The 26997-nt window shown below is 40.2% G+C and overlaps 2 protein-coding genes across 7 annotated transcripts in view; one reads left to right on the top strand and one right to left on the bottom strand.

Annotated features, from left to right (window-relative positions):
* Positions 1-26997, bottom strand: part of GTDC1 (glycosyltransferase like domain containing 1) — a 303268-nt gene that overhangs the window by 11145 nt on the left and 265126 nt on the right. For 2 of the 6 annotated variants that reach the window (XM_058839511.1, XM_058839513.1), the window contains 2 exons: positions 2607-2641; positions 817-889 (listed from right to left, as the gene is read on the bottom strand). In XM_058839511.1, coding sequence (XP_058695494.1) covers positions 832-889; positions 2607-2641 — 93 coding nt within the window. In that variant the 3' untranslated portion in view covers positions 817-831. Of the gene's footprint in view, positions 1-816; positions 890-2606; positions 2642-7678; positions 7788-19806; positions 19834-26997 lie in introns of those variants that run through there. The other 4 variants (XM_058839517.1, XM_058839518.1, XM_058839515.1 and 1 more) reach the window with 3 other exon arrangements.
* ARHGAP15 (Rho GTPase activating protein 15) overlaps positions 1-26997 on the top strand; it is a 322985-nt gene that overhangs the window by 291645 nt on the left and 4343 nt on the right. Inside the window, exon 14 of the mRNA XM_058839510.1 lies at positions 8030-8135. Coding sequence (XP_058695493.1) covers positions 8030-8135 — 106 coding nt within the window. The remainder of the gene's footprint in view (positions 1-8029; positions 8136-26997) is intronic.

Genomic DNA, 26997 nt, shown 5'->3' with positions numbered 1-26997 from the left:
CTGTGATAAAGATGGCCATTTGTTTTCTTAAAGCCCACTTAATGTCTGCTTAACTCAATTTGTCAGGAAATGTAGAACAATTTCCTCACAGCCTGAAATTTGGTAGTGGTTCAAAGTCAAAAGGCCAGGTCTAGTCTTATTCAAATGATATAATGAACAGTCTTCAAATCTAAATCTCCCTTGGGGAGATGCTGTTTACTTTTTTTTTTTTTAATGTTAGTAGGGAAAAAAAAAAAAAAAAGGAAAACTAAAATGTATGCTTTTCTTTGATTACTAAAAATATTGAATTCTTTTAACCCCCTCATATGGGTCAGCTGAGAAATGAACTTCCTTGCTTCCTTCTTTTGCTGGAGGTTAATATACTAAAGGTTAGGCAGAGCAGAGCAAAAATACCAGAATGAATATGCAAAAATTATTTTCAGCATATTTTAAAAATCTCTTTTTAAGCATAGAAATTTACAATTTAAACACCTAAAAGATATCTCCAGTTTTTGCTCTTCCTGGAATCTCTCCTGGCATACGGACAAGGGGCCCAATCCCTCCTCTTGATGGCAATGCCAAGGGTGCAGGGAGGAAAGTCAGAGTGCATTTGACATCTTTGGTGGGAATTTTGCCTGGGGAAAACAGACAACAGCTGAATAAATGTGATACGGCCCTGACTTTGTGATTGTTCTGGGACAGTTCCTATTCAGCATCCTAATTTTCATGTAAGGTGAAGTCTGGGAAATGTTTTGCCACCTCAGCCCCGTGCATCCTCCCACCCTGCTGCAGGTTTGTTCATTCCCAAACCATGTCCAGCCTGAGATTCTCAATGACATGGAAGTCTGGAGATCATGGGTGAGGATCAGTGGGATGCCAATGAAAGCTCTTCAGTGAGGGCCAGAGGAAGCTTTGGAGGAGAGGGGAGCAGGAATTTCAGGAGCTGGAGGTGATGTTCTGTCATGTTTCCACCACTTCACCCAACAAAAATAAGTAGTGATGGCCCACTACTATTGTAGGGCAGGGCACCACTGTGAAGTCACCTCTTTGGCCAAAAATGAAAAAGAGGGAGCAAAATACCTATATATAAAATAAGCAAGATTCTTGATTTGTAAAGACATGTATAACCACACACTGATAGGTTCAAGAAATTCAATTAAATTAGAAACGTAATGGATGCATGCTGATTTTGCCTTTGAAGACATTTTTATTGAGGTGTGAGCAACTATTTGTGTATGGAAAGGAGCGCAGGTCAAGCATCGCAGCGCAGCCTCTCTGCTGGCTATAACTGCTGTTGGGGAGGTGCATTACAGCCTCGAGTTGTGCATTTGCAGAGAAAATATCACCCTGTCCAGATGCTCAAGTCTGCTCTTTCTGCTCAGAAAACCCCGCACGAGGCTCTCACGGTGTACAAAAAAACAGGAAAAGAGCTCGGCACATTTTCCCTTTGCATGGCAGAACTTAGAGGTGAAACACAATCATTTCAGTCTGTATCAGACTATCCTTTAGCAAAGTCCTAAGTCTAATTAACCCCCAAACTCGACTGACAAGGTTCATTCCTCTCCTAACCGGTTGTATGTACGCTGGGCATGCAGTACCTAAGTCAGATGCTGCTTTGTTATAATTAGGGCAGCAAATTTTGTTTTCTGTTTGGTACTTGCTGGTACATATTGCATGTAATGTATGGCACTGTTAAGGGAAAAAAATTGGAGTCAAAGTGCCTGGAAAGTTAGGTCTGCTCTGTAGCACTGTGAGATTGTTGACATCTGCCGAGGTTGGAGAGCTCAGTAAGCAGGAAATGGGGTGTCACTCTGAGTGGTAGTTTACCATTATCCTGGCATCCTAATGAAGTGTCTGCAGTGCACAGAGCTTCTGGATGGCATCTTAACGCACGGCTAAGCAAAAGCACTTCTCTCCTTGTCACTGTCATCCATCTGCCTGCACCCTACTGTAGCCAATGGGATGGAACCATGCTACAATGTGCTATAAGCCATTTAGAGTTGCACATTGCATAATCAGTCCCATCAAATATGTAAAAAATGACTATTATTGGTTATTTCCCTCAAACTCTGGCACCTGGAGTTTGATACATTAAAGTTTAACTTTTCTAAGTGCTGTTTCTTCCCATTAATTCCACATATATTTTTGTTAAATGGGAGTGAGTTGCAAACTCATTGTCTTGGCTCTTGCAAGTGGATCACAAAAGTTGTATGAATATTCATTGCAAATTCTACTTTATATTACACAGGACAAATTTATCAATTGCCCAGATAGAGCAGTTTCACACAATTCTCATTTTCTTTTGCAACAACTAATTCTGAGGCATGAATAAAAAGTAAATCAATTTGGATCACAAATTGCTTATTTTTTTATAGCTAATATTAGTTAGTTTCAACATTTCTTATAGATTTTTAAAAAAAAAAAAAACAAGAAAATATTTTACAATATATTTGCAATAGAGGATCGCCACAGTGTACTGCGAGTGATTAAAACTGGGACTTTTATGTTGCATGCAGTAACATTAAAATATCCTGACATTAAAAGTGGTATGAATAAGTGATTTATATATTAATACATTAAAACCTGCGTATCTTAGCCAGCATGACTTCCAGAATATGAAGACTTACCAAATGAAAGCAGAGTTTTTGGGCAGTTGATGTGTCTGGAAAAAAAAAATAAAAATTAAGCCAACAGAGTACTCTCTTTTAAGCAAGTTTTCATTCCCTGATAACTCCAAAGCTATCAAGGACTGGGGTTAAGCATTGTGTGACAGAGCAAGCTTCTAAAATGGGCAAGAGCGAGATGAATTGGCTAAGTCGGGTGTTTATTTATACAAACAAGAGGGCAGAACATAATTTAGTTGCATCAGGAATTTTTCACAGACATTAAAACTATAGCAAACATAACAGCGGGGATGCTTGCACAGCAGCACAGTGGGGAAGCTCACAGAGCGTCTGCCCACACTCTGGCTGGCTGTAGCCAGCGCCATAAGTCTCACAATTTCATTAGCACTCGAAAATCCACCTAAACCACCCCGTTCTGATTTAAAAAAAAAAAAAAAAAAAAGAAAGGAATGAAATGAGCACACCCCCCACTCCAAAAAAGAAAAAAAAAAAAGAAAAAAAAAAAAAAGGAGAAAAAGAAAAAACGAAAAAAAAAAACCCAGACAAGACCCGTCTTTCTCTCAGCAGCCGAATCAGTTGAGAATTGTTGGAAAAACTCTTGGCAGGCAGATTTTGCTGTAGCAACAGTGTGTGACGTTTTAACCACAGCAGAAATCTTATCCAAAAAAACAGAACAAGGTGAGAAGAGCCTGTAAGAAAATCAGGGAAAACCATGCCTAAAAAGCCAACAACAACAAAAGGTGGCAGATCAATAGTTTGATATTTTATGCAGGATCATAAATCACTGGGGTTTTTTCAGCAGTTCAGCCGTGAGGCTCGAAAGCATAAAAAGAAACCGTGGCTTGTGATAAAATTAGGCATTAATGTGAGGCATAAATGCCAGTTAACATTAAACATGCACAAGCCACCGAAATGCCTGGAAAAAGGGAAATGGGTGCTATAGTAAAACTATACAAAGTAAATCAGACATGAATAATGCAGCAGGTCTGAGGAGGGTCACGGGTCAGACCCCAGTACCTTACAAAATAATGAATGCATGTCAGGTTAGAGACATCCATCCCTTCCTAGCTAACGTGAGTTATTGGAGATAAACCCTGGACTTCCTGTTCTGAAACAAAGTGGCTTGTTGTAAACATCCATGTCCATTTAAAATTAATGATTAAAAGAAAGATTCGGTGGGATTCGCTTAAGTATTCTTTATGGACATGAGTGCTAAAGGTTACTTTCTTCATTCATTTTTACTCAGCCACTGTTATGTTAGAGACACGTCATGTTTTCTTCTGTGCCCAAATGTTTATCCTAAGCTCATTTACAAAAGGGCTTATATAATAGTAAGAGGGATTTTTTTCAATGTATTCTTCATTTAGATATAAACAAGAGAGCATCCCCACGGTTTTGCTCTGTTAAAGGGAGCCAGCCCTATTTTTAAAGACAGTAACCCAAATTCTAAATATATTTTCTATGATTCTTTTACATGGCAAAACCATCTGTGATTCACTTCAGAGTATCCTGATCTGCTGAAATTATCCCCTACGTCTCACAAAATTTCCCCCCAAAAATGCAAAGAGGATTAACCCTCCTCTCACTCTTTATTTGATATGTGTGATTATGATGACTTTCCCTTCCAAAATTTTCATGGGAAAAAAGAGTCTGACTTTCCAAAACGATTTTTTTTCCCCTCAGATTTTCAGCAATTTTTACAATAAAAAAGAATGTAATTAAAAACAATATTGTTTCTTTTTATCACAACTGCTCTGCTTCCTTTTCTAGACTTAGCTGGAGAATTTAACAGCTGTTCAGTGTTTTCCTTCCTTTTCACACTGCACTGCTGGGCTTCATGATACAGCACAGAAAAGGGGGATAACTTTTTCCCCACTTATTTGTAAAACCCCATGTTTAAGGATTTCTTCCCTCCACTTGGGCAAGGTAGAGAGAAAAACCTAAAAAAATATAAAATAGTTAAAAAATCTTTCTACTCAGGGATCTGAAAGAGAAAAATTTCTAGGAATTTGGAACTGAAGTCATTACAGAAATAAAGCAAATACATAGGTATTGCAAATGAAACATAAGATCTTGCATCTGATCTGTTAAATATTCCATCAACAAGGTCAAGAGTAAAGACAAGCCCAGCCACAAAAACTGAAGCGAGAGTAAGCTTTAATAAAAAAAATGAACAGTTTATCCTCTTCAGCTTCTCAAGTGGAAAAACAAATTCTTTTATACTAGAGAAAAATCAAGCGTGTATATAGCATTTAAAAAAAAAACACCAGTATCAACCATTTTAATGAAAGACTACCCAATATTTTCATGGAACTATAAAAGGGAGCAAGACTAAGTGTTACGGCAAAAAGCCTGGGCTCAGCAGCTTTGTGTGGGAAATGGTGAAATGTGACTGTGATTTATAATGAGAAAAGGTATCTACAACATACAATTTTCTACCTAGCTGCAAATAATAATTCATAGTGATGTCCCTTCCAGATAAAATACCTTTGCAATGTAGGACTCATGTGGTAAAATGATCATGATAAATGTCAGACCAGTGCAGGTAACGGCTTTACAAACCATTAAGATTAGCTGGCTCTTTTTTTTTGATGATAACAGTAACCATGCTGTGACTCTATGTGGTAATAATATCTCAGTACTGATAAATGCCAGAGCCAGGCAGAGGTGTTTATCATTCCCAGTTCAGAAATGCTGACTAAAGTTACCACATGTTGCCTGTCTTTTTTTCTTTTACAATAGACTAACAATTAACAAACAGACCTATGCACAACATAATTTTATGCAAAATTTCTATGGTTTTTGTTCTTTATTGCCTACCTAAATATTGCCTATGTTCCAATACCAATGACTTTGGTACAGTAAGCCCTAAAATGAAGATTTCTACCCTTGTCATTCTCTCAATAAATACTTTTTCTATAAATTAATATGGGGGGGAGGGGTGTTTTATTTAATCTCTTTTACAAATGCACCTCACAAAGAATTGCAGTCTCTGTGAGCAGCAGAGGGTGCAGGGATGAGGTTCCCTATCTGGTATCTGTGTTAATCAACACAGAGCAGAGACACTTCCGTCAAGAGAACACCATAAAGTTTTATTGTACAACACTTCCTTGTAAATATTCTGCAACAGACAAAGAGTGAACCCTTCCTTCCACTGAGCTTGTCCCTGCCTCAGTGTCTCAGTTCCACTCAAGCCCATTGAATTTTCAGGAAAAAAAAACAAACCCAAACTATAATTAAATATTAAACTACTTGAGAAACTTTATTTGTGAAGTTGCAGGAGAGGCAAGGCAGCCCCAATATTAATATAACTAATCTAGCGAGATCATAGCACATCTTGTCATGTCACAGCATGTCCAGAGAAGGGCAATGGAGCTGGGGAAGGGTCTGGATCTCAAGTCTGATGAGAAGCAGCTGAGGGAACTGGATGTGTTTACCCTGGAGAAAAGGAGACTCAGGAAGGACCTTAATCCCTCTCTGCAACGAGCTGACAGGAGGTAGCATGGTGGAGGTTGGTCTCTTCTCACAGGTAACAAGTCACAGATTGAAAGGAAGTGGCCTCAGGTAGTGCCAGGAGAGGTTTAGGGTGGGTATTAGGAAAAAAAACTTCATTAAAGTGATTGCTAAGCATTGGAACAGCTGCCCAGAGCAGTGGGTGAGTCACCATCCCTGCAGGGATTTAAAAGCCATGTGGATGTAGCACTCGAGGACATGGTTTGCTGGTGGACTTGGCAGTGCTGTGTTAAAGCTTGGACTCTATGATCTTGGAGGACTTTTTGAAGCCAACTGATCCTATAATTTTATTTACGCACACCAAGGAGCACAAATAAAAAGCCCAGAGAATTTTCACCCTCTTCCTATAATAAATTAACTTCTGCACATTTCATATCAGTTTCATTTGTAGCTTCAGCCCTATTTCCATTGGGCAGTTCACCCATAGAACAAAGTTGAACAATGGCTTGTGCCAGAAAACATCAAGGAAGACTGAAAGACTGGGGGTGGTTGTGCTGTTCAGAAGTTGAGGTTTTTTGTAGGTCAAACCAAAATGAGAGAAAGTGGGCTCTTCATTTGTGTTTAACTTCATTATCACTACAGTCAATTGCTTGACTTTCTATAGAATAAGTCCATAAGAAAGTTTAGGGGTTTGGGTGTTTTTTACTGGAAACTAATACCTATGCACTGCCTAGGTCTTTGTCTTCCACATCTATATGATTGTTAAAATTAAAAACAATTTCAATATAAACATCTATATCTGTGAGAATGAAGTATTAATCTCAACAGGAATTAGCAACACATGCTGAGGAAGGAATATTATCCTAGTCACTTTAATTTTTAAATTAAGCTTGATTGCAGGAAAATTTTAGCTTGAAACTTTTTTTTGGTGAAATCTTTAAATCAAGTCACTAATCACCACGTATGCTTATGCAGCACCTACTGCAACTGGGATTTAATCCTGATTGAGATCTCTGAGTGCTAGGGTAATATGAATATTAAAGAGGAACATATACGAAGAATGATAGGTGATAATTAAATCATAGATGATAAGATCAGAAAAGTGTTCTCAGGTTATCTAGGGCATATAACATGCAAGATGTTTTCCCTACGTCAGACCTACTGGTACCTTATCTAATCTGTTCCTAAATGAAAGCACAGTTGCACATGACTTTGCTTTAGTTGCAGCATCTTAGACAAATCAACGAAAATATCAGCCAAACCTTTCCCACAAAACTATGAATCATAGTAAAACAGGAAGGTATACCTTAACAGAAATGGTAGAACTTTAAGGACAGATTAAGGCCCTTAGTTCTGCATTCTTTATTATGAATTTTAAGTTCAAAACATTTTTTTTTTTCCCTGCAGAAAGTCCGGTTGTGGGATGTTATACGTATGAGAAAATAGATATAGTGGAATAGTTTTTCAAAATAATTTTTCACAAGGATGAACTACCAAAAGCAATAGCAATTTTTTTATTTCCAAATATGATGGGATGTTAAAGACAGAGATTCATAAAGATACTGGATTTAATTATGATGAATAAAAAAGAACAACAAAGATTACATAGGAAGTGCACCTACCACAGAAGCTGCACCTCTGGACAGATGTAATTCCAAAGGATAATTCCATTTAAGATGTGGGTCTCTTATTTCTTGGAGGTACTTTATCTAAGGAAGATGGTCTACCAGTCTAATAAAATAAGTTTAAAAAAAAATCCTGTAAATCAGAAAATACTTTCTTAAGATTAACAGAGAATTTTTAATCTTTGCAAACTACTTTTGTTATCTGTTAATGTGAAAGAAGGTATGAAATATTCTGGTTTTAACCACATATCCATGATGACTTTTCTTGTAAGGCATTAACCACAGCACTGTGCAAAGCAATGTCCTAATGTGGCACTCAAGTGTTTATTTTCTTTTTTCTTTCCTTAGAAATCCAGGACAATGCCACTCGCATCAAATCCATAAGGAGCCTGGTAAAGAAGCTCCCTAGACCCAACTATGATACGATGAAAATCCTTTTTGAACATCTACAGAAGTAAGTAGAACCATGGTACTGACAGATCAATAATTTTAAAAAAAGGAATCGGTATGTGGTGTCCTAATCCTATTGAAGGTGTCATCCAAAATACCAAAGATAATTACATTCTTTGGCAAAACTAAGCATGATTTATGGTATCTATCTATAACCTATTCCTGCACAAAAAAATCAGGATGTCTAAGCAAAATCCCAAATTTTAACCTGAATAGAAAGCAGGACAATTCTGTTTCCTTCAATGCAGTCAAAATCATTGGGATTACCATGTTACAGGTGCATTGAATTGGGCACCTGTAATGTGCAACATGTGTAACATATTCCAGATTGCATTTCAGTTTGACTGAATTTCTCCAGGAATGGCCTTTTGGATGATTTGTGTTTTCAGCACACGGCTGTTCCATCACCTGTACTGTTCTCGTGCTGTGTTGGGGTCAGAAACAACCTCACTCAAGAAAGCACAGCAAGTACTCTTGCCCCTCACAAGGAGCTTGTGACAACACAGAACACGTAGGAAATGCTGAAGGGAGATATTTGGAAGCGCATCTTTGCTCTCCCAATGTTGCTGAGATACCACAGGGGCAGAAAAACAACCCTGTGAGGCTGCCCCTCATCGTTCCCCTGTGGTTTCCACACTCATTAAGCTGCGCTTGCAAGAGATGTGTCGACCCAAAAAATCAACCCAGGGTGTCACCTTCACCTCAGGTTTTCTTCTTGTGCTTCATGGCACTAAAAGTGTACACAGCTTCATGTGTGAAGGGAAGGGTCCTGTGATCCTACTCCTCCCTGCTGTTGGCACTACCCGTGCTGTTTTCTACAGTCACTTTTCAACCAAACTACTCCTAAAACTGAAGGGACATCAGGATCCAGGCCCCATCAAGGCACAGAGGAGTATTTCATCCCAAGAATGATATACTGACCCCAGTGAGGGAGTGATAAAGGCTCCAAATCAAAGACCACTCTGAGCTTATAATGAATGATGCCTTTATAGTGATCATTTCTTGGCATGTGAATATCAGAGATGTAGATCCTTTATCTTGTTTTTCAGCTTCCAGCTGAAATAGCAAAATGAAGTCCATATAGTTGTGGGAATGTGCCCATTTCATTAAGCATGGAAGGATTTTAAGCAGTCCATAAAATGGCTGAGTTTGGCCTTGCAGAAAAACAGTTTTCTGTGTGTTCATTTGATGTACTGTGTGCACACATTCTCTCCTTCAGCAGGTTATCTAGAGAAGGATGGTAATTTATTACTGGCAATGGAAGAATAATAAGGGAAATTATTTCCTGGGAAGAACATGAGTGCAAGGAGTGGGTACACGCTGTCAGCACAGATATGCCATATACAAAATTTACTGCACTCTGTGTGGCATTGATCTTAACCTGAAAAAGTTTTGTTGCCATGTCTTAGGGGAGAGATATCAGGTATACACAATAAGTCTTTGATCTCATAGTTAAATCACTTGATTGAGACTCAGGAGACGTGGGTTCAGTTCTTGGCTTTGACCGGATGTTCTGGGTGACCTTGGGTAAATCATTTAATCTCCCTGTGCCTTGGTTCCTTGTTTACAAAATGATGATAATACTTCCTTTGTCTGCCTTGGCTTTTTAGAGCATAATCTATTTGGGACAGCAATTGTTTCCTGCTGTGGATGTGTAGAATAACTGGCAAAACTGGACCAACACTGGTGGTTTTTTGGAGAAAAGAAAATGAAAAGGAAAAATAAAACTGCTAGAATAAAGGAAATAAAATACCAGTAGTTCATAATGCAGAGGTACACCGAGACAACACAGTGGCACAGAGCAATGGAAGGCAGGAAGACGTGACAGTGGAGCCATTTGGGGGTTCAGGCATTAGGGAAGTAATTCTCTGAGTCTCTCTGAAAGTCAATCTTCTTCTCTGCCTCAAACACATCCTCAGGAAAAGATAGGGCTATTCCATAAACTTTGCTCCACTGGTATGGAAGCAACAGTAGAATAGATATTGAAAGCACAAAAAGCAAAACATATGTGTTCTCTTGAACTTGTTGATGCTAAAGACAGGGGTCAGGCTGAATGATCTCATTGCTCCATAAATAAGAATTAAGAACTGTACTTACATTTTCAGTAATGATGTGATGCTTACATTATGCAAATATCGACAATGTGTGTTTGTTAGACTCAGTCTAGGAAACACGGCTAGGTTTCAGAGGTTACAAAATGTAGAGTTATATTAATTCTGGGGACAGTCTTATGAAGAGAAGTGTCAATGTCCCTCAGTAGGGCCTTGCACCACCCCCTTTGAACATAGGCCTGTCTCAGGAGTTTCAAAAGTTTCTGGTTAGTTGGAAAAATAACTAAACTGGCTTTATTTGAGGCACATTACTGAAGTTTCTATATTTGCTTGTTGAGATGGCTGTTCTTGCCCAGTGTTGAACTGGTCTTAAGGGGGTTCTGATGGGGAGAAGATGGGGGATTGCAGCTCTGCTGTTTCCATGGCATTGCCTTCTTTCTCCTACCCCTTTATTTCCTGTCAGACAGACAGAACAGGGCTACACAGACCTGGACCATGGGGCTGTTTAAGCCCATGACTTCTGTACAGCACATGAGAGCACTCACTGACTCACTCTGCATGAGAATCCAACCTTTGCCTTATCCTAACCCATCCTGCAGCAGGAGGGTCTGCAGGAGCAGGTCCAGATCAAGCAGAAATAACAATGAGAAATGCACTTCAGAAGGGTCCTCCTTAGAAACCCAGACAAAACAGGTGATGAGAGAGTCTGTGAGAATGGCCTGGCAGCAGGGATTAACACCTGTGCCATATATCTCTCTTAAACCAAGCTCTCTGAAGCTGCAAGAAGTCACAATGCAGTGTATGCAGCTCACAGGAGGTGGATTAAAAGCAAAGCTTGGGGCTGCAGTACCTGTTCTTTCGAGTTTTTCTGTGTTTGATAGGAAAAACCACAACTTACTGACATCCCTGTTCATCTTTTCATGGAATGTCTTCTACTTAAAAGTAAAATAGGCAAAATATGGGGCTGAACAGACATATCACATAGCTCTTGTCAGTCTAATTCCATAAGGAATTGTTTTATTATGACTCATGCTGGAAATAACTGAGCACAACTACTATTAGGCTATTCATGCTTCTTCCCAAAGATGAACAAACCAAACAAATTGACTTTACACAGGAAAGAAACTACAAAAACCCAACCTGAGTAGAGATTTTCCTGAGAAAAGGGCTACAGAAAACAGCCTGTTCTATTTGAACATGTTTAGGGAATATTTGCCTGCTCTGTACAGCCTATATATTTCTGCCCCATACACCAGTTCCACATGTCTCCTCTCCTTCCTTACTCACATGTGACTTTTACTCCCAAACAAAGTGAGTTAAACACAGGTATCAGATAAAACTGATGAACCTTTCTGGTCCCATTTTTTGGGTGCACACAGGATATCAAATGATGCAGGAACCTTGTCTTGACTCTCTGCACAAACATGAACCGAGTACAATGTATTCCTATCTGAGAAACCATTATATGTAACCGATAATTTACTCACAGTATTGTAATACAAGTTAGGCAGAAGGAGAATTTCACTCTATATAGTATTTTATGACCTGTTTTCATCACAATACCTTGAGGTAGCTGTTACACACCCATTGGGAAACCCAGGCATGAGAAGTTTAAATGATTTAAAGTCTCGGCATAAACCAGCAACACAATCTAAAAACCTGGAGGGGATTTTTTTTTTATTTGCACAGAAGCTTCTCCAGTGACCACAAAACTTCTCTTTTCTCCCTCATGCAAAATGCAGCAGGGAGGAGGAACACCCTGGCTGGGTCCTCAGCAGCGCGCTCCGAGCTGGCGGACGCCGCTCTGCTCCAGAAGCTGTGTGCCTGCATTATACAGCACTGTGCCTGAGCTCATAAGCTGTGCTTATTAATGTTAAATTAATGAATCTCAGCCTGCTCTGCTTATTAGGTTGAGCTCCGTGCCACCACAAGGCAGCTCTGTGACTCCCAGACCCGAGCTGTGTCACATCTGACCAGGCTGGAGCACAGGGCAGCCAAGCTCCGGTCTGGCTGCACCCATCCGTGTGATGGAGACAAAAACCCCTCTCCTTGCTCCTGACTTCCCTGCACCCAGGCAGGATAACGTGTGCTATTTACAAAACAATAAAAGGGATGTTGAAATAATTAAACGGGAAGGCAGGGGCCAGCTCCCTTCCCTCTCCCTTCCGTGGGAAGCGCGGAACCCAGATGCCCAACTGTGGAAGATATTCTTCCAGCAGCAGCATCTGCCTCCTTGGCAGGCACTTCAGGCAAGTTGTCTGGGGAGCTCTGCAGTTGCCTCTTGGTTTATCACGTGGATCTGTTAATGTGCCCTATCTGGCTGGCTTGTCCAGGCAGGAGCTGATTTGTTTTACTTCACCTTTGAATCTAAGAAACTCCATTTATTTTGCTCCATTTTTCCCATATTCTACAGAGCATGGCAAGTAATTTTCAGATGCCATCCAGGCTTTCTGCCCTTTCAGAGGGAGAATGATGGTTCTCTTCCTGATTGTCTTCCCCCTCTGCCCAAATTCTTCATTCTTACTACTAATTGTTTGCATTGATTTCACTGGAAATATGCTCCTCATCAAGGGTAGAACTATATATCTAAGATAAACCGACGAATATTAATATATTATCTAACAAAAGTCATAGGTAATAATCTTCAGCTGTTTTGACAAAAAAAAAACAAACTTCCCCATGTTCATAGGTCTGTGAACAGGAAAAAAACATCCAACCTTGACAGATAGCGGGGAGAAACAGTCCCCCCACCCCAAACCTCACAACCTTTGGCAGCAATATTCTGAAAATCCAAGGTTTTTCCAAACTATATACAACTAAACTGACTTGTTTCTACCTATTAAAAACTAAGGAAAGAAAGAAAACAAGCAGAGCCACGCATAGCCAGCAGCCCACAGCAGCACACACACCAGGACATAATGACAATGTGATGACAAATCCAGCAGCAGTACCCAGAATTCCGAGGGAAAATCAGAAAATGAAGTTAAAGTACAGCATACATGTAATGTGTAATAATGTTTAGTAGGGGATGTCTGCAAACTTTTTCTTTTTTTTTTTTTTCTCCGAAGTTTGTGGAGGAAAGATGCAGCAAACATATGTGATTTTCACTTGCTAAACTACGTGTCATATCAGCAGTTTTCAGGCAGGCTCACGTAATAAATACAGGCTCAGGAGAACCCCTTTCTCACACAGCAAAAGAACAGATTACACTAAGAACCGTGCAAGTTTTCTATTAAGAAAAATAATAATAATGATAATAAAGGTAAAAGCCACTGAAAACTAAAAACAGTCCTGAGAATGGAAGGACTATCCAAAAAAAAAAAAAATCTATTTGTGAAACCTCAGTGAATCTGAGGAAGACCTACAAGTCAAAATGTGGAATGGGCACTTAAGTTTTCCCTCAGGAAAAATGCCCAGATTTAGAAAGGTGCAGAAGTCCTTAAAGGAAGGCACAAGAAAGACTATTTGTTGAAATTATTTCCTGAATCAAGTCCTTTCTTTATAATTGGGCGACTCATGAGCAGCTTTTGGTTTTCAGCCATGGGACAGCAGCAAGGAGAAAAGTTTAACTGTGTTCCTACACACTTTGGGGGAGCAGCTACTGGAAATGTGAGGAGGAGAAACATCCTCCTGCACCAGAGGAGTAAATAGGTAGAGTTACATAAAACACTCAGGTATACCTGACTGGCATTTTAAGATTAATATGAAATTATTTAATCATCTTTTAGCTTGAACAGGGCAGATATATGTTGAGATGTGCTTCTGTGCACGTGCTTTTCTCAGTTTCAGCTATGGAAGAGTTTTACAAAGGAACTGGAGAAATGCCAACACTCATCCCATTTACCACAGCTTCCCAGGGCTCATTTTGGGGGAAGGAGAAGAATTAAACCCTTTTCCTCTCTGTTAAGCACACATCAGTCTACTAGTAAACTCACCCTTTGGAATTAAGTGGACACAATAAAATGTGCACCAGGCACAAGTGTGTACAGGACAGCAGTAATAGTAGATTTTGGGTTAAAGGAAAAAAAAAAAAAATTAAAACTAAATCCAGTCTTTCAGAAGCATCTTTGTGCATTTTGATTTTTTACTTTTTGGGGTTGGGGTGACCTGCTACCGAGGGTTTTGCAGTTATCCCAAATCCTGATCTTTGAGGAATAAGAAAGTTTACAAAGTTTAGTTCTTCCCCAAAGAGTACCTTACCACTTAGTGCTTTTAACAAGAAGCATGATGAGCAATTAAAGCCACATTTTCACCCCTTGCTTCCATCTACTTCTGATTTCCACAACTGTATTTAAAAATATAAACCCTGATTTTCATAACAGTCAGGCAAATAATTGCACTCGGTACTCTTCAGTGCTACCAAGTGCTGAACTGGTGTATCAGCAAATAACAGAATGATAAAAATAATTAACATAGTTTTAATTTAAATATTTATGACACAGTTGACTCTGTGGCTGCACGGCACCATTGTGCTGAGTGCAGTACACAAACCCTGATAGACAGAGGCCCTGTTTCCAAGAGCTCCTATTGTTCATCCCACATTACTCAATATCAAACCATCTCAAAAAAGCTTTTCAAACATTAATTAAATCTCCTAACTTCCTTTTCAGGTCAGTAAGTTTTATTATCCTAGTTGTGTAGATAAAGAAAGTGAGGAATGGAGAGGGTGAAGCACTTTCTCACCATGACACAGCCAACACTTCTCACTTCCACTCTTTGCTTGCTCCCCAATCCCTCAGCCGAGCCCCCCAAGTCTTTGAAGGCTCATCCATGTGCTGTGGGTGTGTGTGTGTGCATCTGGCCAGCACATCCCAGGGAGGGCTGGTTACTGCTGAGGACTCTTCACTTAATCAGGACCACCTGAGAATCCTGCTTCTGGTTTGCACTCGCATCAGCTTTAGCAAAATATCACCGGCGGAGTTAATTCATGGGATTTTGTAACCTCTTAATAGTGCTTGGGGTTAGTGTTCTTTCCAGCTCAAATCCCTTTTTGTTGGCCACAATTAGGAATGCTCAATTCATTACAATGGTTCTTTCCTCCTTTTTTTCTTTTTTTATTTGGAGAGATTGGGCCCTAACGCACTAATGTCCACAACCAGGTCATCAAAGGGTAAACTGCAATGCTTTTAATTTTTGTGCCTAAAGATATGTGATTTTTCTCAGAATTAAGGTTGTGAAATAAGTAATTTGCTTGAAGTTTCTCTGATATTCATTGGAACTTAAAACAAAACAAAAAAGGCTTTAAGGCCAAAGTGTCAGTGTTCTGTGCAAAATAATTAATATACCACAATAGGATCTATTCTGCTATTGATTGAAAGGGAATTTATGCAGGTAATTCATTAAGGCTAGTGAGAGTTTGGCATGTAAATCCCCCAGCACTTTGATGGAAAAACAGACCCTGATTTATTTATTTTTTTAATAAGCTATAAAATACGTGAGTTTCAGTGGTAAATATGTAAAAAGCAAAAGCAAATACCTGAACAACAAGGGCCCTGCTCTGTGAGGGTCCTGGAATGATATTAGATCAAATCCTTTTTCACACACTGCAAAAGATGCAACAATCATTTCAATCACCATGTTAAGAGAATCAATACAATTTTTCCTTCCAGAGAATGGCACTTTACATTCCAATATTTACAGGCTATCACCTTCATACATCTCTTTTTGTGGTCAAGTGCATGATTACTACTTCTGGCAGGGTATTGGCCATTTTCTTACGAAGATCTAGAAATTCTTGTAAATAAAAACCAATCGAAAAAAAAAAAAAATAGAAGAGCAAGTCTGTGGACTGGAATGCACCCTACTTGTAATGGGAACAAAAAGCTGGCAATGAAATATAAACCTAAATCACAGCAGAATGACCTACTTTAAGGCATTTGCCAAAGAGACAGTGTTTTAGACAGCTCCTCTGAAGTAGCGTCTTTATGTCTATGCCATCTGCAGATTTATTATTGTGCTTTAGAAAAAAAAAACAGAAAGAAAAAAATAAAAAAGGAAAGAAAAACCTACAGTATGCCTGAACAAAACTCAGCTTCATCTATAGAAAGATTCCAGTACTGTGGGCACCACACCCACACCTACTGATGTGGTCCAAGTTTTTTCTTTAGAGGCACCTAATTAAGAAACCCTGACTCATTTACATGGATACGTTTGATCTAAATTACACTCCAAACCACACCAAATTAGGAGCATCTGTGAATGCAAAGTGTTTGTTCCCAGTGCCTGGTAGAACAGGGCCAGTTCTGGACGGCACATGTTCAAGTGACGAAAAATATTTCAGATGTAACATACTTCTGAGACCCACTTTTCCACTAATAATTCATAATGAGTTAAACCAGTATCTCTGCTTCAGCAATTATTTCAGGATGGGGAAAAAAATGTCATTTTACTTTTTAAAGGAAGGGCAGGGGAAAAGCAAGAGTGGGCAACCACCTAGTTTGGTGGGGTATTAACACAACCATTAACTGCAATTTAAATCTGTGCAGTGTGTTTGTTTTCAGATGTACTTTACACCTAAAGTCTGGACTGAAGGAAAGTATAAATTAATGATTGGTTGTTCACAAACAAGACCTTCTGCCTTGGTGATTGGTCTTCCCTCATTAATCATTTTTCCAGAGGAGTCCGGGCGGAGGGCAGGGTCTCAGCCCAAAGAGGCAGCACCCTACATAATACTAACATGAAAAATGTAAGACCACCAGATTTGACAGCGATGCCTCCCTTTCCAGGCTGCATTTCTGGTGGCTGACTCTGCCTGCCTGCAGCCCAGAAAGCCACTCTGTACAAAAATGGGTCCTGTGGCAATTAGGAAACTTTTATCCCGCTTTCCCATCTCCCACTAAGTGCAAGCAGGGGGGCTGCAGAAGCCACTGGTTGCTGCTTTGCCTCCTTACTGACAAACTGAATAAAAAATAGCCTTAATCTCACTCTAAGCAGCCCAAGAACCGAGCAGTGTAAATCCGAATTCCACGCTGGGTTTGCAATTCCCAGCCCACTGGCGCAATTTGGCACGACCTTTGCATTTGGCCCATAGTGCTTGGCAGCCACCTTTTATTCTTCCCATCTTTTATACTTTGTGAATAGTCCAAGTTACATAATGCCAGTGACAATTTGTTTATGGCGAGCGTTGGAGTCACTGTTTTATGATTACATTCAAACTTGAAGCCACATTTTGACATCTAAGGATCATCTTGCATTCTCGTGTACTCTATACAATGAAGGTTTGTGTTCCAGTAAGGAGGGGGGGAGGAACTTTATAAATAACATGACTCCTTTTGTCTGAAGAGATTTTAATACATTTGTCTGATCTACTGTTTTTGCAGTAGCTAGAATATAATTTGAATATATTAATATTTTCAGCAACTGTGCTGAGAGAGCCCCGTTAATAACTTATGCATGGGTGTATAGATACACTTCAGACAGAGGTAGTTTTAGCCCTTCTGCTGGTAATACTTAGAAACACACAATGAAAGAGCCTGTTCTTTCCTCCTCTTTGTTGTGGGCATGCATTGTGATGGTATGGAGCCAGTGTTCTTTCTGTTGTCTACACAGCCTGGATTCAATAAGCAGTTATATATGCATATTATGACAATGTGGTCAAGGAAACCAGATTTTTTTACTATACCTTCATGTGCCTGTACAGTATAAAATCTGGTATTTATTTTTCTTGTCCTCATTCAATATGTTAACAAAATCATAATTTGATACAGGTTATGTTCACTTTATAATTAAAATTATAGAGTTAGATGAAAATACAGCAAGATGTTGCTGAATGGAAAATATTTATCTTTTCGTACATTACGCATTATGGTGCTATGTAAAATCATAAATCTGTGAAGCAGCTCTCTCCAGCCAATTTGCCTCCTCCCCTGGTCCACAAGATGCAACCAGTTACCTCCTCTAAGCTGAGGATTCTGCATCCACCTCTGCACTGACATTAAATAGCACTGCCACGTCCTCTCCAGAGCTTTGCTGTGGTCTTCCAGAAGAACAACCCTTGCCATGGAGATAAGCCAAGAGAAAGGAATTTAGAAAAGTTCTGTAGTTTTTACAGCTCCTCCTGTAGCTCTCCTAGCACCTTTGTGGAAAAAGCACAAACTTTTTTGCACCATGTTCTCTGTGTCAGCACTAGACTCAGGCTCCCCAGACCACCTCAGGATAGCACTTCATCCATCTGGAAACTGTTCTCACCTCCCAGATCACTGCCATCCCCACTGCCAAGTGCAGGCCTTCACCAAACACCATCAGCAGCCACCAAACAATCAGCACAGGGCATATGGGACAGCCCTAGAGCATATGGAAGCTTTCCAGCAAGTGAAGTTTACTGGGAACATCAGTTTGCCTTGTTCAAACTCTCAGCCCAGAGAGGATTTCCACAGGGCTGTGGCAGCAGTAGTAGCAGGCAACTTTAACCTCCTCAGACAACACAGATTGTTTCCATGTCTGGATAAAGGTCTCATAAAAGTGTCATCAGAATGAGTTTTCATTCCTTCAGAACATCTACCCCATGGAAGTCACTGCAGCTGCTCTGGTTTCAGAGCCAACCCTGAGATTTCTATCACAGGGCAAATTTCAAGTCTTGTTGAACACATTTTGGATCTCACCTGGCCTCTATGGTGAGGAGCTGCTTAACCTTTCCAGATTACATAGTAAGATCTTTCCATTACTTCTCATATTAAATTATGTTTATCCAGCTCTGCACCCTGAAACTACAATATGTGCTTGCTAAAGAGGCACTTTCTAAGCTTGTAGATGCATTTACAAACATTCACTCCAGGCTAACATTTTCTGCTGGAGAGGCAGCACCTACAGAGAGGTGTCCTGGAAGCCACTTACTCTGTGAGTTGTCCAAAGACTAATGATTGATACTGAGGCCTTGATATCAACAGCAAGATTGTCCCTGTTGTTCCTAAATCCTTCAATCTCTGTCGAACATGGTTTGGGTTAGGAGGTTTAAGAGACTCTTGTATGTTTTCTCAGCAGTTTTTTTGACTGTGGATTTTGATAAGGGTCAGACAGAAGCAGATATTGGGAAATCTGGTCACTTGAAGCTTCAAAGATGAAAGAAATACAGTGACTAAAGAGAGGTAGGGCCGGCTGTGTAGAGAATAAAGACTTTGTAAAGTATCTAAGGCAGATAGACCAGGGTCATCTGAGACCAGCACAAGTGTGAATGGGTATTTGACTTTAAAGGAACTAATGAGAATATTCAAAGCTAGTATAAAGCCCGGAAATATTGCAAAACTTGCAGTACTACAAAAGGTGCTTCTTAGAAAGACACAATATATGGAAAATCCTCCACTCCAGGCAGTCCCTGCATTTAGTGCAGCGGACTAAACACGTGCACAAAAAAATAAACATCAAGCTAAGGTGAGCGGACAAGACAGACCAAGTGTAAGGAGAAAAGACAATGCTGACATAGTAAATTCATTGCTCAAGGGCGAGTAAAATGTAAATAAGTTTAAAGAAATCAAAGACTCGTGGCACATACTCACTAGTGCATTTAAGAGCTGCGTTCATCCTACTCGTGCTCAGTATCAGGGCTGAAACAATCGTGGTGCTGGGAGGCATGTTAAAGCATCTTTCAAATCTGATACAAATGCAGTGCATATATATATATTGCAATCACAGCTTGTGGAGAGCTCAAAACTGAACCTGGAAGAGGAGGAATCCTGGTTGAGGTCAGATCCCATAGAAAATCATCTCTGTTGGGTAGATTGCTGCAAAAATACTTTCATTTTAAACAACAAGATGGTGATAATATGGGATAAAAAATATGGAGATTTTATACTGGGGACAGTTAATAGGTCAACATTTGAATTTTTTTCAGTATTTAAAAAAGACTTGAAACAAAATAATTTATGAAGTAATTGCAATGCTTTGATTTGATATTTTTAGAGATCTTTTCTAAACCAAATGATTCAGTGACTCTATGATATAAAAATTCACAGAAAAGGAAAACTTTGTCGAGACTGTGTTTCCTGACTTTGGTGGAATTCTTTGCCACATTCTCTGATTTCAGTGTCAAAAATCACTGGGTCTCTCACAGAACTAAATAATTTATTCATGACACTGGACAAACCCAATGTATTGATAATGAAACTGTGTTTTTCATGGGCTGCTCTAGACTCACAAGCAAAGATGAATTTCTGAGCAGGATGTCTACAGCTCAACATCCCAGGCTGAAATTCCACTCAATTGCCCCTTCTGGGCTCTAAGTCAGCAAGTAAACCTGTCATATCCAGGGCTGAGTTATTTGCTGTCAACTGGATTATAGCACAAAAAGGCTGTAATTGAAGGCTGCAAGAGGTTATAGATTGAACATAGTCAAAAGCAGTAACTCCACTTAGTAAAAGCAGATATCACCCAAAATGAGAAAAGTTAAGCTCATATAAGGAGAAATTCTGACTCCGTTGTGGCTTCCAGTTGCTGGGATTTTTGTCAGTGACTTTCAGAGTAATCAAAATTTCACTTGCTGCCCAGAGAGAGATGCTGCAAAGGGTCTGATGAAGCGAAAGTTAAAATAACTCTTGACCTGGGGCTTCCAAAATACATTTTCTGAGCAGAGACTGCTGTCTAACTCAGTGTTTTCATGATGTAGCAATGCAGACAGCCCTTCAGGGGACCAAGGGGATAAAACTGCACTACTGTGCAACCAGAGCCACCCTGCTGTAAATACTGAAGCTCCCATTGTTCAGCACCCTGTGGGACATGGGGAACTGGACAATTTAGGCATAGTAAGGTACAGTTTGTGAGAAGTGATTTCAGGAAGCTGTAGCATCACTGAATACCTGTGCCAGTGCTGACACCTTCCATCTGAGGCCCTCCTTTGAAAGGTAGAGATTACTGGAAGAGAGAGCGTGGAAGCATCTGACAGATGCACTAATTTCATTGGGAGCAGGAGGATTAAATTATTATGCAGAGGCTCATCATCTTTCTACCTTTCAAACCAGTAAATCTGAACCAAAGAATGCTGTTGATGTACTTCTGGGAAGAAGGGACAGGGTGTCCTACGTGTTTTCCATATCCCCTCTGCTTGGGTGTGCTGCTCAGAGGGGCTTCTGTCACTGAGTTACAACCCAGAACTTGTGGCTCTGCTTTTTTGCCAGATACTTTCTGTTTGTCCATCATTAAGCACATCAAAGCCTCAGTGTCCCCATCAGGAAACAATGCTGTTAATAACATTAATCCACCTTTATTAAGAGCCTTTAGCTCTATGGAGGAGCACCAAATATTATAAGACAAAGACAAGAGGATAATAAGGAAATGTGTTTTTTCCCTTGCTGACCTAGTTTCTAACCTCACTTTAAAATCTTCCCTTGATTTTAATTATGCTTAATCTAGAGCTAAGCTCACAAATCTAGCAAACTTAAGGGCTGCTTTTAAGTGAATTTTCTCGCCTGTCAGAGTTCCTCAAGCTTTCTCTGCTACAGTCAAGAGTTTATTTCCAGCCCAGGCACAGAGTTGGGGCATTTCTCTGCCAGCACAGTGAGTGTTGGCCTCATGAGCTCAGGTACCACCTTGCTCCACTCGAGCCTGGGCACCACAACATTCTTCACAGAACAATTGCAGTCCTTTTCTCATCAGCCATAGCCAGAGGCAGCAATAAGGGTGAAGGATATCTATCATGAAAAGCCCAGTGTCAATGTGTTCCCCCAATTTATTTACTGACCTTCAATGCAACAGCCATACTCCTGACCCTCATGAGATGAAGCCTAAGGGGAAATGGCACTGAGCACCAATTCCATATCCTGTTGTTCTGTGGTCTAAATTAAGTGCTAATTAATTACCACTGGCATCTTTGGCATTGCCTGTCAAATTGGATTTAGGATATCCTTTCGCTGTTTAAACAAATAGCCCTACATCTAAAGCTAAAATCCCAAGTGTCAGCATTTTCTTTACTTTTAAATTTTTATTTTAAAATCCAGTGAGTATGTTCATGGATTTTACAGGTAGAATTCAAATAAAAGAAACAGGAATTGATATTGTCAATTTTGATTAATAGTCCCTCATTAATAAACATCCTGTTATTCAGTTTCCACCTGCAGTTGCTGATGTTGCCTGGAATCAATTAACTCATATAATTTGATTTATTTTACAAAGACATTTTTGGATGTGCTGTGCTGATGATAAAGGTCCTATATTTACAATTCGTGATTTAAGCAAGATTGTTACTAACTGCCTTTTATTTTTAATGTTACAAGAAAATGTAGCTTCAGGCATTCTTGAACAAAAATATTTAAGCAATTTAAAAAGTTAAAGCTTTATTTATTTAAAACTATCTATTGCCTTCTGAACCACACAGGCCACAAAAGCATACAAATCCAGGACCTATGACAGGTTGGTCTTTACAATAAGCTATTTGTTCTGGAGAAAATAAAATATATCAGAAGTAGAATTAAAAATAAATTAAAAAAATTTAAAAAATCAAGCATAGCAGAAATTACACCACCAGCCAAAAATACATTTTAGGCATTAAGGTACTTCTGTCTGTGTACATATTATTCTACATAGTCTCACACTGCCTTTGTCACTCTACTATCCAAACACCTCTAAGAAGTGCATCAGCATCTGCCCAACATCTGTCACAGGGGTTTTGCTCTGTCCTGCATCCCCTCCCCAAAGAGAGGCTCATGCTCAAAGTGCCTGTTTGACTTTTGAGCAAGGATTTGCTCTTGTTTGAGCTAAATTTGTTGCTGAAGAGCTGCTAAAGAAGGCAAAAATGAGTACCTTGTGCACAGAGCTGCAGCCAGAGGAGTCCAGGACGCTCCTTGAGGAAGTTCATGGCCCTCAGCTGACTCCTACCAAAAGGCTGTGCCCAAACAGGCAAACTGCAGGCACAACAGCAGCATGGACCAGCCAGATCTCTCCTCTTTAGAGCACCAGTCAGAACCAGCTTGCACTCACACACAACAAATTAAAACCCAAGCCAAACTGGGAGGACAGAGTGCTGGCTGTCAGTAAATGGAAGAACCTAGCAGGTCACCAAGTGTGATCAGTTTTCCAAAAGGGACAATTGGGATTTTTGTAATAGGGAAGATTTAGTGGAAAGATATTGAATTCATCTCTGTGATACAATTTGGTTTGGGGGAGTGGGACCTGATCCTTTGCCCACACCAAGGTCCTTGGTGGTGCCACACTGTGGTGATAGGTTCCTGCCTTTGCAGTCCATGCACCAGTGTGCCCCTCCTGCCTTTGGAGCTTCCAGGACTCAGATGTCCAGAAAAACAAACAATCCCAAGGCTGAGGCACAGATAAACTGTGACCCTCCCTCACAGCTCCTCAGTGGAGCAGGAGCATCTCCCCTCATGCAGAAGAACAAGCAGGACTTCTCCAAAGCACTGTCCCGAATGAAGCCCCTGTAGAGGCTGCAGTATCTTTAGATACCTAAATGTGTTTTTACATGCTGTCCTCAGCCACCCAGAAGATAAAGTCTTTCTCCACAAGCCAGGCATTCTGTGAGGTGTGTGCAAGAGCCCCCATGCTCTTCTGCAGGGTTGTCACATGGGAAGCAAAGTTCACCCAGCGCTGAGGAGACTTTATTTTTAACTGTTCTCTTATTAAACCAGGCTAAGCCAGAATAAATGCCTTTCTTCAGCTTTTCACAGTCAATTCAGCCAACTGTGAAGCAATGTTCGGAGTTAGTTTAGTTATTATTCTCATTTAGGGCCAGGCTCCAAGGCAGTTCATCCAGGGAAGGGCTCGTGCTGTGAGATATGCGGGGGATCCCCTGAGGAAGCCCACTCTCCACCAGGTCCCTGTCAGCTGTCCAGGTGCTATAAATAGCCACCCAATGGTCACTTTTAAAGCCTAGTCTGTGGAGGAAGACAGCATCAAGTGCTCGTTCTTGTATCCCAGAGTGACTGAAGAGAAGGGATTTTTCCCAAAGAGCTGTAACACGAACCCACAGCTGCAGAGCACAGGAAGCCTATGGAGTTTCTGTAGGCCAGGAGCCATCGAGGCTATTTTCAGCAAAAGCAAGCTCTTAAGTATGTCTGAACTATTTCTGACCCCTCTTGTAACATATCCTACGCCATGACCTGGTTTCTCTATTACCAGCCTAGCTATTGTTTCAAATTCTACCTATGGAACAAACAGGGATTTAAAATGCCTTCATGTTTTGCACAGCTAGATGCAAGTAGCTTAAAACTGTGTTAGTGCACTGTGACCCCTGAACTGTGCTTATTTGTTGCAGAGGAAACCACATGGCACATTTGGAAAAGGATAGACATTGCAGTGTTTTGGAGCTCCTCTATAAGCAGAAGCCTCAGGTCTCAGTTCTGTACACACCAATCTCCCTGTTCCCATCACAGTGTACAGATCTCACAAGCTGAGGATTCCATTGATGATACCTGTATCTGCTTAGCTTCATCAGCTGGTGAATGCCACTGTAATGCACCTGAGCAAATCACCCATACAGCCAGGACATAGATAATAATAAGCTTTAGTCTGCATTCATAAAATATCAAGAATCTGAATGTAATGCTAAATTTGAAATTTATCTATGTAGCAGTGCAAGGAATTGAACAGTTTACACAAATAGAGTTTGTGGCATCAGGGGCTCCCTTACCACCAGTTACCTCCATAAGATTCCCAAGATGGAATTAAGTCATGCACAGTCCCTGCACTCTTCCTGCACAATGTGTGTATTTTGGTTTCCCTCCTCAGCTGGTGTATCCAGCTGGGTATGGATATCTCTACAAGATTTTGATCTGGTAAAGGACTGCTATTTGTACTTTAAAAAGACTCTCAAAGCTGCAGTTCACTTGTCTTTTTAGTACAAAATCAACTCAAGTTCTTCCCAAAAAACAATGACTGCAGCTGAACTGAAATAAATTGACGACAGAAAATGATGTGGCTGTGATATGCAGTATCTCAGGAAAGTGTAACAGGCTTTAAATGAAAAGGAAATATGTTGAGGAAAAAACCTGATAGTTTAGGTTATCTGTGCATCATGTTGTAGCTGTGGTTCCTTCCTAACACAGAAAAACCCAGCTGCAAAAGCCTGAAAATGTGCTTATACACACACAGACATTATCACTTCCTAGGACGGTACGTTTTATTATCAGGTTATTTTCCAGTACATTTGGCACAGTTAAGGTAAGTATATTAACTTTACTTCCAAATAAAGAAAACAAAGTTGTACTGAATGTCTCAGCCACTGTCAATGAGTTAAGAACTGACAGGAGGTCCAAGTAATCAACCCTGTCTACAGCACTGAGCTTTCCCCTGGGACACCTCCTCTGATCATACAATGTATCTGACTGGCATGGATGTAGAATTGCTTTCAATAAAGATTTTATTTCAAGGTTGGATGATTCCTTCCCAAATGTCTTGTCACTAAAGCAAAGTATGCAATACCTGTTATTTTTTAACTCCTGTGAACCAGCATTTGGGAAGGAGAGGAGCGTAAAATGTTGAGCTGGAAGCCATTCATCATAGGAGACAAATTTTAACAAATTGATTGGGAGCTCTGCAATACCAGAAGTCAGAAAGCTGCTGCATAAAAACTGGCCTGTACCAGTGCAGTGAAGAGGCCTGTTAACAGAATTATTGCTGGGGAGAGCTGAAGGCAGCTGAGCCCTTACCAGGGCCAAGTCCTTAAGCTACAACATTACATTTGCATATGCCTGAGAATAGATAGGAAGGAGATATTGGCTAATTTGAGGATAATTATTGGCAAAGTGAATCAATGGGAGGCACACACTTTGACCTATTAAGGCAGTTCACAGGAACTTACATTTCAAATCAGTCCCGTCATCCATCAGGGTGAGCAACTCTAGGACAGTGTTTGCCAGCACAGTTCAGCAAAGGTACAAAACCCACCCAAATGGGCTGTCAAGGAATACCCCACCCAGAGAGGAGCTGGGTCCTAATTCCACAAGGTTTGTTCCTATACCAAGAGCAGGGATGACACAAAGACAGCATTTTTAATCCTTTTGGTGGAGTTTCATTTATTCCTATTTATCTTTAATTTCTCTTGGCCTCTGTGTTTGGTCTTGGTCTCTGTTTCTAGTGACAAATACTTCCCTAGTGAACATAAATATTGTGCCTCACTGGAGGAGAGGATCCTGATAAGAACAAAACCTACTTTTACCCCTCAGTCCTCCACTGAATTCAGGGGATGGCATTTCCTACACCAGCCATTGTAGTCTGTAACCTCATTCCAAGTGACCCCTTCTCCTTCTGACTCCCTCATTTTGTAATGTGCTGTCCTTTAGCCACAGTCAATATTACCAGTTCATGGAAGAATAACAGGATTAACGTATTGAAAAGCTACCCTTAAATATAATTTAAAACAGTGAAAGAATACCAGGCATGGCTAAAACCAGTTCTGCTAAGGGGAGAAGCACCCCTGACATGGAGCAAAATTAAATCCTCATAGACTGGAAAAGGATAAGAAAGCAAAAGTGAGCAGTTCTCAAAGCAGTTGGCTCTACCCTCCAACACTTCCCAGCCTACAGTAAAAGTGTCCTTTCCAATAGGATTTTCCTCCCTAGATACACTGAATTCCTCATTTTTTTTTATGTGCAATAGGAATATTAAGATGTTGAGGAGTCAGAGTCACTGCAGAAACCCTTTCTCCTCCTCAGCAGTTACTAGAAAGTAAAAATGGATGAAGAACATTTCCTAACACCTACTGCGTTTGGAGCAATAATCCAGTGTGCTTTCCAAATGTCAAAATTAATAATGATTTTACTTAGAGAGTTTGAAAAGTGTAGGTTTAATGGAACTAGAGAGCCAACTCACCATACAATGACCCTCTTAGCTGTAGACTTGCCCTGCTCTCCGTCACACGTTTTCCAGATTGCAGTTGCC

Source organism: Poecile atricapillus, chromosome 5 (genome assembly GCF_030490865.1).
Source record: "Poecile atricapillus isolate bPoeAtr1 chromosome 5, bPoeAtr1.hap1, whole genome shotgun sequence".
NCBI lineage: Eukaryota > Metazoa > Chordata > Aves > Passeriformes > Paridae > Poecile > Poecile atricapillus.
This window is presented reverse-complemented; position numbering and strand designations above follow the sequence as displayed.